The sequence below is a fragment of the Oncorhynchus clarkii genome, chromosome 30 (genome assembly GCF_045791955.1).
Source record: "Oncorhynchus clarkii lewisi isolate Uvic-CL-2024 chromosome 30, UVic_Ocla_1.0, whole genome shotgun sequence".
In the NCBI taxonomy this organism is placed as follows: Eukaryota; Metazoa; Chordata; class Actinopteri; order Salmoniformes; family Salmonidae; genus Oncorhynchus; species Oncorhynchus clarkii.
Genome location: NC_092176.1, coordinates 47,021,331 through 47,033,049, shown reverse-complemented (window position 1 = coordinate 47,033,049; position 11,719 = coordinate 47,021,331). Strand labels below are relative to the sequence as shown.

General features: G+C 53.6%; 1 protein-coding gene across 1 annotated transcript; it reads left to right on the top strand.

Annotated features, from left to right (window-relative positions):
- Positions 1-2,547: 2,547 nt before the first annotated feature.
- Positions 2,548-10,426, top strand: LOC139389569 (keratin-associated protein 10-4-like). The gene is made up of 4 exons (XM_071136388.1): positions 2,548-2,687; positions 6,667-6,807; positions 10,007-10,121; positions 10,262-10,426. The coding sequence occupies exons 1-4, from the start codon at positions 2,548-2,550 to the stop codon at positions 10,424-10,426; spliced, it is 561 nt and encodes a 186-aa protein (XP_070992489.1).
- Positions 10,427-11,719: the final 1,293 nt, after the last annotated feature.

Here is an 11,719-nt window from a genome sequence, read left to right as displayed (position 1 = left end):
GGATGCTGTGTGTCAGGCTGCTGTGTGTCAGGATGCTGTGCATCAGGATGCTGTGTGTCAGGCTGCTGTGTGTCAGGATGCTGTGTGTCAGGCTGGTGTGTGTCAGGATGATGTGTGTCAGGCTGCTGTATGTCAGACTGCTGTGTGTCAGGCTGCTGTGTGTCAGGCTGTTCTGTGTCAGGATGCTGTGCATCAGGATGCTGTGTGTCAGGATGATGTGTGTCAGGCTGCTGTGTATCAGGATGCTGTGTATCAGGATGCTGTGTATCAGGATGCTGTGTGTCAGGCTGCTGTGTTTCAGGCTGCTGTGTATCAGGATGCTGTGTATCAGGATGCTGTGTGTCAGACTGCTGTGTGTCAGGCTGCTGTGTGTCAGGCTGTTCTGTGTCAGGATGCTTTGTGTCAGACTGCTGTTTGTCAGGATGCTGTGTGTCAGGCTGTTCTGTGTCAGGATGCTGTTTGTCAGACTGCTGTGTGTCAGGCTGCTGTGTGTCAGACTGCTGTGTGTCAGGATGCTGTGTGTCAGGATGCTGTGTATCAGGATGCTGTGTATCAGGATGCTGTGTGTCCGGCTGCTGTGTGTCAGGATGCTGTGTGTCAGGCTGATGTGTGTCAGGATGCTGCTCATCAGGATGCTGTGTGTCAGGCTGCTGTGTGTCAGGATGCTGTGTGTCAGACTGCTGTGTATCAGGATCATGTGTATCAGGATGCTGTGTGTCAGGCTGCTGTGTGTCAGGATGCTGTGAATCAGGATACTGTGTGTCAGGATGCTATGTGACAGACTGCTGTGTGTCAGACTGCTGTGTGTCAGGCTGCTGTGTGTCAGGATGTTGTTTTTCATGCTGCTGTGTGTCAGGATGCTGTGTATCAGGCTGCTGTGTGTCAGGCTGCTGTGTATAAGGCTGCTGTGTATCAGGCTGCTGTGTGTCAGGATGCTGTGTATCAGGATGCTGTGTGTCAGGATGCTGTGTGTCAGAATGCTGTGTGTCAGGATGCTGTGTGTCAGGATGCTGTGTGCCAGGATGCTGTGTGTCAGGCTGCTGTGTATCAGGCTGCTGTGTGTCAGGATGCTGTGTATCAGGATGCTGTGTATCAGGATGCTGTGTGTCAGGATGCTGTGAGTCAGGTTTCTGTGTGTCAGGATGCTGTGCATCAGGCTGCTGTGTGTCAGGATGCTGTGCATCAGGATGCTGTGTGTCAGGCTGCTGTGTGTCAGGATGCTTTGTGTCAGGCTGCTGTGTGTCAGGATGCTGTGTGTCAGGATACTGTGTGTCAGGCTGCTGTGTGTCAGGATGCTGTGTGTCAGGCTGCTGTGTATCAGGATGCTGTGTGTCAGCATGCTGTGTGTCAGACTGCTGTGTGTCAGGATGCTGTGTGTCAGGATGCTGTGTGTCAGGATGCTGTGTATCAGGATGCTGTGTGTAAGGCTGCTGTGTGTCAGGATGCTGTGTGTCAGGCTGCTGTGTGTCAGGATGCTGTGCCACAGGATGCTGTGTGTCAGGCTGCTGTGTGTCAGGCTGCTGTGTTCCAGGCTGCTGTGTGTCAGGATGCTGTGTGTCAGGATGCTGTGTATCGGGCTGCTGTGTGTCAGGCTGCTGTGTGTCAGGATGCTGTGTGTCAGGATGCTGTGTATCAGGATGCTGTGTGTCAGGCTGCTGTGTATCAGGATGCTGTGTGTCAGCATGATGTGTGTCAGACTGCTGTGTGTCAGGATGCTGTGTGTCAGGATGCTGTGTGTCAGGCTGCTGTGTGTCAGGATCCTGTGTGTCAGGCTGCTGTGTGTCAGGCTGCTGTGTTTCAGGCTGCTGTGTTCAGGATGCTGTGTGTCAGGATGCTGTGTGTCAGGATGCTGTGTATCAGGATGCTGTGTGTCAGGATGCTGTGTGTCAGACTGCTGTGTCAGGCTTCTGTGTATCAGGATGCTGTGTGTCAGGATGCTGTGTGTCAGGCTGCTGTGTGTCAGGATGCTGTGTGCCAGGATGCTGTGTGTCAGGATGCTGTGTGTTAGACTGCTGTGTGTCAGGCTGCTGTGTGTCAGGCTGCTGAGTGTCAGGATGCTGTGTGTCAGGATGCTGTGTGTCAGGATGCTGTGTGCCAGGATGCTGTGTGTCAGGCTGCTGTGTGTCAGGATGCTGTGTGTCAGGATGCTGTGTGTCAGACTGCTGTGTCAGGCTTCTGTGTATCAGGATGCTGTGTGTCAGGATGCTGTGTGTCAGGATGCTGTGTGTCAGGATGCTGTGTGTTAGACTGCTGTGTGTCAGGCTGCTGTGTGTCAGGCTGCTGAGTGTCAGGATGCTGTGTGTCAGGATGCTGTGTGTCAGGATGCTGTGTGTTAGACTGATGTGTGTCAGGCTGCTATTTGTCAGGCTGCTGAGTGTCAGGATGCTGTGAGTCAGGCTGCTGTGTGTCAGGATGCTGTGTGTCAGGCTGCTGTGTGTCAGGATGCTGTGCATCAGGATGCTGTGTGTCAGGCTGCTGTGTGTCAGGATGCTGTGTGTCAGGCTGGTGTGTGTCAGGATGATGTGTGTCAGGCTGCTGTATATCAGGATGCTGTGTATCAGGATGCTGTGTATCAGGCTGCTGTGTGTCAGGATGCTGTGTGTCAAGCTGCTGTGTATCAAGCTGCTGCGTATCAGGATGCTGTGTATCAGGATGCTGTGTGTCATGCTGCTGTGTATCAGGATGCTGTGTGTCAGGATGCTGTGTGTCAGACTGCTGTGTGTCAGGCTGCTGTGTATCAGGATGCTGTGTGTCAGGATGCTGTGTGTCAGGATGCTGTGTGTCAGGATGCTGTGTATTAGACTGCTGTGTGTCAGGCTGCTGTGTGTCAGGCTGCTGAGTGTCAGGATGCTGTGTGTCAGGATGCTGTGTGTCAGGATGCTGTGTGCCAGGATGCTGTGTGTCAGGCTGCTGTGTGTCAGGCTGCTGTGTATCAGGATGCTGTGTGTCAGGATGCTGTGTGTCAGACTGCTGTGTGTCAGGCTGCTGTGTATCAGGATGCTGTGTGTCAAGATGCTGTGTGTCAGGATGCTGTGTGTCAGGATGCTGTGTATTAGACTGCTGTGTGTCAGGCTGTTGTGTGTCAGGCTGCTGAGTGTCAGGATGCTGTGTGTCAGGATGCTGTGTGCCAGGATGCTGTGTGTCAGGCTGCTGTGTATCAGGCTGCTGTGTATCAGGCTGCTGTGTATCAGGATGCTGTGTATCAGGATGCTGTGAGTCAGGCTGCTGTGTGTCAGGATGCTGTGTGTCAGGATGCTGTGCATCAGGATGCTGTGTGTCAGGATGATGTGTGTCAGGCTGCTGTGTATCAGGATGCTGTGTATCAGGATGCTGTGTATCAGGATGCTGTGTGTCAGGCTGCTGTGTTTCAGGCTGCTGTGTATCAGGATGCTGTGTATCAGGATGCTGTGTATCAGGATGCTGTGTGTCAGACTGCTGTGTGTCAGGCTGCTGTGTGTCAGGCTGTTCTGTGTCAGGATGCTTTGTGTCAGACTGCTGTTTGTCAGGATGCTGTGTGTCAGGCTGTTCTGTGTCAGGATGCTGTTTGTCAGACTGCTGTGTGTCAGGCTGCTGTGTGTCAGACTGCTGTGTGTCAGGATGCTGTGTGTCAGGATGCTGTGTATCAGGATGCTGTGTATCAGGATGCTGTGTGTCCGGCTGCTGTGTGTCAGGATGCTGTGTGTCAGGCTGATGTGTGTCAGGATGCTGCTCATCAGGATGCTGTGTGTCAGGCTGCTGTGTGCCAGGATGCTGTGTGTCAGACTGCTGTGTATCAGGATGATGTGTATCAGGATGCTGTGTGTCAGACTGCTGTGTGTCAGGATGCTGTGAATCAGGATACTGTGTGTCAGGATGCTATGTGACAGACTGCTGTGTGTCAGACTGCTGTGTGTCAGGCTGCTGTGTGTCAGGATGTTGTTTTTCATGCTGCTGTGTGTCAGGATGCTGTGTATCAGGCTGCTGTGTGTCAGGCTGCTGTGTATAAGGCTGCTGTGTATCAGGCTGCTGTGTGTCAGGATGCTGTGTATCAGGATGCTGTGTGTCAGGATGCTGTGTGTCAGAATGCTGTGTGTCAGGATGCTGTGTGTCAGGATGCTGTGTGTCAGGATGCTGTGTGTCAGGCTGCTGTGTATCAGGCTGCTGTGTGTCAGGATGCTGTGTATCAGGATGCTGTGTATCAGGATGCTGTGTGTCAGGATGCTGTGAGTCAGGTTTCTGTGTGTCAGGATGCTGTGCATCAGGCTGCTGTGTGTCAGGATGCTGTGCATCAGGATGCTGTGTGTCAGGCTGCTGTGTGTCAGGATGCTTTGTGTCAGGCTGCTGTGTGTCAGGATGCTGTGTGTCAGGATACTGTGTGTCAGGCTGCTGTGTGTCAGGATGCTGTGTGTCAGGCTGCTGTGTATCAGGATGCTGTGTGTCAGCATGCTGTGTGTCAGACTGCTGTGTGTCAGGATGCTGTGTGTCAGGATGCTGTGTGTCAGGATGCTGTGTATCAGGATGCTGAGTGTAAGGTGCTGTGTGTCAGGATGCTGTGTGTCAGGCTGCTGTGTGTCAGGATGCTGTGCCACAGGATGCTGTGTGTCAGGCTGCTGTGTGTCAGGCTGCTGTGTTCCAGGCTGCTGTGTGTCAGGATGCTGTGTGTCAGGATGCTGTGTATCAGGCTGCTGTGTGTCAGGCTGCTGTGTGTCAGGATGCTGTGTGTCAGGATGCTGTGTATCAGGATGCTGTGTGTCAGGCTGCTGTGTATCAGGATGCTGTGTGTCAGCATGATGTGTGTCAGACTGCTGTGTGTCAGGATGCTGTGTGTCAGGATGCTGTGTGTCAGGCTGCTGTGTGTCAGGATCCTGTGTGTCAGGCTGCTGTGTGTCAGGCTGCTGTGTTTCAGGCTGCTGTGTTCAGGATGCTGTGTGTCAGGATGCTGTGTGTCAGGATGCTGTGTATCAGGATGCTGTGTGTCCGGGTGCTGTGTGTCAGGATGCTGTGTGTCAGGCTGCTGTGTGTCAGGATGCTGTGTGTCAGGATGCGGTGTGTCAGGATGCTGTGTATCAGGATGCTGTGTGTCCGGGTGCAGTGTGTCAGGATGCTGTGTGTCAGGCTGATGTGTGTCAGGATGCTGCTCATCAGGATGCTGTGTGTCAGGCTGCTGTGTGTCAGGATGCTGTGTGTCAGGATGCTGTGTGTCAGGCTGCTGTGTGTCAGGATGCTGTGTGTCAGGCTGCTGTGTGTCAGGCTAGTGTGTTTCAGGCTGCTGTGTTCAGGCTGCTGTGTGTCAGGATGCTGTGTGTCAGGATGCTGTGTATCAGGATGCTGTGTGTCAGGCTGCTGTGTATCAGGATGCTGTGTGTCAGCATGATGTGTGTCAGACTGCTGTGTGTCAGGATGCTGTGTGTCAGGATGCTGTGTGTCAGGCTGCTGTGTGTCAGGATCCTGTGTGTCAGGCTGCTGTGTGTCAGGCTGCTGTGTTTCAGGCTGCTGTGTTCAGGATGCTGTGTGTCAGGATGCTGTGTGTCAGGATGCTGTGTATCAGGATGCTGTGTGTCCGGGTGCTGTGTGTCAGGATGCTGTGTGTCAGGCTGCTGTGTGTCAGGATGCTGTGTGTCAGGATGCGGTGTGTCAGGATGCTGTGTATCAGGATGCTGTGTGTCCGGGTGCAGTGTGTCAGGATGCTGTGTGTCAGGCTGATGTGTGTCAGGATGCTGCTCATCAGGATGCTGTGTGTCAGGCTGCTGTGTGTCAGGATGCTGTGTGTCAGGATGCTGTGTGTCAGGCTGCTGTGTGTCAGGATGCTGTGTGTCAGGCTGCTGTGTGTCAGGCTAGTGTGTTTCAGGCTGCTGTGTTCAGGATGCTGTGTGTCAGGATGCTGTGGGTCAGGATGCTGTGTGTCAGACTGCTGTGTGTCAGGCTGCTGTGTGTCAGGATGCTGTGTGTCAGACTGCTGTGTGTCAGGCTGCTGTGTGTCAGGGTGCTGTGTGTCAGGATGCTGTGTATCAGGATGCTGTGTATCAGGATGCTGTGTGTCCGGGTGCTGTGTGTCAGGATGCTGTGTGTCAGGCTGATGTGTGTCAGGATGCTGCTCATCAGGATGCTGTGTGTCAGGCTGATGTGTGTCAGGATGCTGTGTGTCAGGCTGCTGTGTGTCAGGATGCTGTGTGTCAAGCTGCTGTGTATCAGGCTGCTGTGTATCAGGATGCTGTGTATCAGGATGCTGTGTGTCAGGCTGATGTGTATCAGGATGCTGTGTGTCAGGATGCTGTGTGTCAGACTGCTGTGTGTCAGGCTTCTGTGTATCAGGATGCTGTGTGTCAGGATGCTGTGTGTCAGGATGCTGTGTGTCAGGATGCTGTGTGTCAGGCTGCTGTGTGTCAGGCTGCTGTGTGTCAGGCTGCTGAGTGTCAGGATGCTGTGTGTCAGGATGCTGTGTGTCAGGATGCTGTGTGTCAGGATGCTGTGTGTTAGACTGCTGTGTGTCAGGCTGCTGTGTGTCAGGCTGCTGAGTGTCAGGATGCTGTGAGTCAGGCTGCTGTGTGTCAGGATGCTGTGTGTCAGGCTGCTGTGTGTCAGGATGCTGTGCATCAGGATGCTGTGTGTCAGGCTGCTGTGTGTCAGGATGCTGTGTGTCAGGCTGGTGTGTGTCAGGATGATGTGTGTCAGGCTGCTGTATATCAGGATGCTGTGTATCAGGATGCTGTGTATCAGGCTGCTGTGTGTCAGGATGCTGTGTATCAAGCTGCTGTGTATCAAGCTGCTGCGTATCAGGATGCTGTGTATCAGGATGCTGTGTGTCAGGATGCTGTGTGTCAGGATGCTGTGTGTTAGACTGCTGTGTGTCAGGCTGCTGTGTGTCAGGCTGCTGAGTGTCAGGATGCTGTGAGTCAGGCTGCTGTGTGTCAGGATGCTGTGTGTCAGGCTGCTGTGTGTCAGGATGCTGTGCATCAGGATGCTGTGTGTCAGGCTGCTGTGTGTCAGGATGCTGTGTGTCAGGCTGGTGTGTGTCAGGATGATGTGTGTCAGACTGCTCTGTGTCAGACTGCTGTGTATCAGGATGCTGTGTGTCAGGATGCTGTGTGTCAGGATGCTGTGTATTAGACTGCTGTGTGTCAGGCTGCTGTGTGTCAGGCTGCTGAGTGTCAGGATGCTGTGTGTCAGGATGCTGTGTGTCAGGATGCTGTGTGCCAGGATGCTGTGTGTCAGGCTGCTGTGTATCAGGATGCTGTGTATCAGGATGCTGTGTGTCAGGCTGATGTGTATCAGGATGCTGTGTGTCAGAATGCTGTGTGTCAGACTGCTGTGTGTCAGGCTTCTGTGTATCAGGATGCTGTGTGTCAGGATGCTGTGTGTCAGGATGCTGTGTGTCAGGATGCTGTGTGTTAGACTGCTGTGTGTCAGGCTGCTGTGTGTCAGGCTGCTGAGTGTCAGGATGCTGTGTGTCAGGCTGCTGTGTGTCAGGATGCTGTGTGTCAGGATGCTGTGTGTCAGACTGCTCTGTGTCAGACTGCTGTGTATCAGGATGCTGTGTGTCAGGATGCTGTGTGTCAGGATGCTGTGTATTAGACTGCTGTGTGTCAGGATGCTGTGTGTCAGGATGCTGTGTGTCAGGATGCTGTGTGTCAGGATGCTGTGAGTCAGGTTTCTGTGTGTCAGGATGCTGTGCATCAGGCTGCTGTGTGTCAGGATGCTGTGCATCAGGATGCTGTGTGTCAGGCTGCTGTGTGTCAGGATGCTTTGTGTCAGGCTGCTGTGTGTCAGGATGCTGTGTGTCAGGATACTGTGTGTCAGGCTGCTGTGTGTCAGGATGCTGTGTGTCAGGCTGCTGTGTATCAGGATGCTGTGTGTCAGCATGCTGTGTGTCAGACTGCTGTGTGTCAGGATGCTGTGTGTCAGGATGCTGTGTGTCAGGATGCTGTGTATCAGGATGCTGTGTGTAAGGTGCTGTGTGTCCGGATGCTGTGTGTCAGGCTGCTGTGTGTCAGGATGCTGTGCCACAGGATGCTGTGTGTCAGGCTGCTGTGTGTCAGGCTGCTGTGTTCCAGGCTGCTGTGTGTCAGGATGCTGTGTATCAGGCTGCTGTGTATCAGGCTGCTGTGTGTCAGGATGCTGTGTGTCAGGATGCTGTGTATCAGGATGCTGTGTGTCAGGCTGCTGTGTATCAGGATGCTGTGTGTCAGCATGATGTGTGTCAGACTGCTGTGTGTCAGGATGCTGTGTGTCAGGATGCTGTGTGTCAGGCTGCTGTGTGTCAGGATCCTGTGTGTCAGGCTGCTGTGTGTCAGGCTGCTGTGTTTCAGGCTGCTGTGTTCAGGATGCTGTGTGTCAGGATGCTGTGTGTCAGGATGCTGTGTATCAGGATGCTGTGTGTCCGGGTGCTGTGTGTCAGGATGCTGTGTGTCAGGCTGCTGTGTGTCAGGATGCTGTGTGTCAGGATGCGGTGTGTCAGGATGCTGTGTATCAGGATGCTGTGTGTCCGGGTGCAGTGTGTCAGGATGCTGTGTGTCAGGCTGATGTGTGTCAGGATGCTGCTCATCAGGATGCTGTGTGTCAGGCTGCTGTGTGTCAGGATGCTGTGTGTCAGGATGCTGTGTGTCAGGCTGCTGTGTGTCAGGATGCTGTGTGTCAGGCTGCTGTGTGTCAGGCTAGTGTGTTTCAGGCTGCTGTGTTCAGGCTGCTGTGTGTCAGGATGCTGTGTGTCAGGATGCTGTGTATCAGGATGCTGTGTGTCAGGCTGCTGTGTATCAGGATGCTGTGTGTCAGCATGATGTGTGTCAGACTGCTGTGTGTCAGGATGCTGTGTGTCAGGATGCTGTGTGTCAGGCTGCTGTGTGTCAGGATCCTGTGTGTCAGGCTGCTGTGTGTCAGGCTGCTGTGTTTCAGGCTGCTGTGTTCAGGATGCTGTGTGTCAGGATGCTGTGTGTCAGGATGCTGTGTATCAGGATGCTGTGTGTCCGGGTGCTGTGTGTCAGGATGCTGTGTGTCAGGCTGCTGTGTGTCAGGATGCTGTGTGTCAGGATGCGGTGTGTCAGGATGCTGTGTATCAGGATGCTGTGTGTCCGGGTGCAGTGTGTCAGGATGCTGTGTGTCAGGCTGATGTGTGTCAGGATGCTGCTCATCAGGATGCTGTGTGTCAGGCTGCTGTGTGTCAGGATGCTGTGTGTCAGGATGCTGTGTGTCAGGCTGCTGTGTGTCAGGATGCTGTGTGTCAGGCTGCTGTGTGTCAGGCTAGTGTGTTTCAGGCTGCTGTGTTCAGGATGCTGTGTGTCAGGATGCTGTGGGTCAGGATGCTGTGTGTCAGACTGCTGTGTGTCAGGCTGCTGTGTGTCAGGATGCTGTGTGTCAGACTGCTGTGTGTCAGGCTGCTGTGTGTCAGGGTGCTGTGTGTCAGGATGCTGTGTATCAGGATGCTGTGTATCAGGATGCTGTGTGTCCGGGTGCTGTGTGTCAGGATGCTGTGTGTCAGGCTGATGTGTGTCAGGATGCTGCTCATCAGGATGCTGTGTGTCAGGCTGATGTGTGTCAGGATGCTGTGTGTCAGGCTGCTGTGTGTCAGGATGCTGTGTGTCAAGCTGCTGTGTATCAGGCTGCTGTGTATCAGGATGCTGTGTATCAGGATGCTGTGTGTCAGGCTGATGTGTATCAGGATGCTGTGTGTCAGGATGCTGTGTGTCAGACTGCTGTGTGTCAGGCTTCTGTGTATCAGGATGCTGTGTGTCAGGATGCTGTGTGTCAGGATGCTGTGTGTCAGGATGCTGTGTGTTAGACTGCTGTGTGTCAGGCTGCTGTGTGTCAGGCTGCTGAGTGTCAGGATGCTGTGTGTCAGGATGCTGTGTGTCAGGATGCTGTGTGTCAGGATGCTGTGTGTTAGACTGCTGTGTGTCAGGCTGCTGTGTGTCAGGCTGCTGAGTGTCAGGATGCTGTGAGTCAGGCTGCTGTGTGTCAGGATGCTGTGTGTCAGGCTGCTGTGTGTCAGGATGCTGTGCATCAGGATGCTGTGTGTCAGGCTGCTGTGTGTCAGGATGCTGTGTGTCAGGATGCTGTGTATCAGGCTGCTGTGTGTCAGGATGCTGTGTATCAAGCTGCTGTGTATCAAGCTGCTGCGTATCAGGATGCTGTGTATCAGGATGCTGTGTGTCAGTATGCTGTGTGTCAGGATGCTGTGTGTTAGACTGCTGTGTGTCAGGCTGCTGTGTGTCAGGCTGCTGAGTGTCAGGATGCTGTGAGTCAGGCTGCTGTGTGTCAGGATGCTGTGTGTCAGGCTGCTGTGTGTCAGGATGCTGTGCATCAGGATGCTGTGTGTCAGGCTGCTGTGTGTCAGGATGCTGTGTGTCAGGCTGGTGTGTGTCAGGATGATGTGTGTCAGACTGCTCTGTGTCAGACTGCTGTGTATCAGGATGCTGTGTGTCAGGATGCTGTGTGTCAGGATGCTGTGTATTAGACTGCTGTGTGTCAGGCTGCTGTGTGTCAGGCTGCTGAGTGTCAGGATGCTGTGTGTCAGGATGCTGTGTGTCAGGATGCTGTGTGCCAGGATGCTGTGTGTCAGGCTGCTGTGTATCAGGATGCTGTGTATCAGGATGCTGTGTGTCAGGCTGATGTGTATCAGGATGCTGTGTGTCAGGATGCTGTGTGTCAGACTGCTGTGTGTCAGGCTTCTGTGTATCAGGATGCTGTGTGTCAGGATGCTGTGTGTCAGGATGCTGTGTGTCAGGATGCTGTGTGTTAGACTGCTGTGTGTCAGGCTGCTGTGTGTCAGGCTGCTGAGTGTCAGGATGCTGTGTGTCAGGCTGCTGTGTGTCAGGATGCTGTGTGTCAGGATGCTGTGTGTCAGACTGCTCTGTGTCAGACTGCTGTGTATCAGGATGCTGTGTGTCAGGATGCTGTGTGTCAGGATGCTGTGTATTAGACTGCTGTGTGTCAGGCTGCTGTGTGTCAGGCTGCTGAGTGTCAGGATGCTGTGTGTCAGGATGCTGTGTGTCAGGATGCTGTGTGCCAGGATGCTGTGTGTCAGGCTGCTGTGTGTCAGGCTGCTGTGTATCAGGATGCTGTGTGTCAGACTGCTGTGTGTCAGGCTGCTGTGTATCAGGATGCTGTGTGTCAAGATGCTGTGTGTCAGGATGCTGTGTGTCAGGATGCTGTGTATTAGACTGCTGTGTGTCAGGCTGTTGTGTGTCAGGCTGCTGAGTGTCAGGATGCTGTGTGTCAGGATGCTGTGTGTCAGGATGCTGTGTGCCAGGATGCTGTGTGTCAGGCTGCTGTGTATCAGGCTGCTGTGTATCAGGCTGCTGTGTATCAGGATGCTGTGTGTCAGGATGCTGTGTGTCAGGATGCTGTGTATTAGACTGCTGTGTGTCAGGCTGCTGTGTGTCAGGCTGCTGAGTGTCAGGATGCTGTGTGTCAGGATGCTGTGTGTCAGGATGCTGTGTGCCAGGATGCTGTGTGTCAGGCTGCTGTGTGTCAGGCTGCTGTGTATCAGGATGCTGTGTGTCAGACTGCTGTGTGTCAGGCTGCTGTGTATCAGGATGCTGTGTGTCAAGATGCTGTGTGTCAGGATGCTGTGTGTCAGGATGCTGTGTATTAGACTGCTGTGTGGCAGGCTGTTGTGTGTCAGGCTGCTGAGTGTCAGGATGCTGTGTGTCAGGATGCTGTGTGTCAGGATGCTGTGTGCCAGGATGCTGTGTGTCAGGCTGCTGTGTATCAGGCTGCTGTGTATCAGGCTGCTGTGTATCAGGAT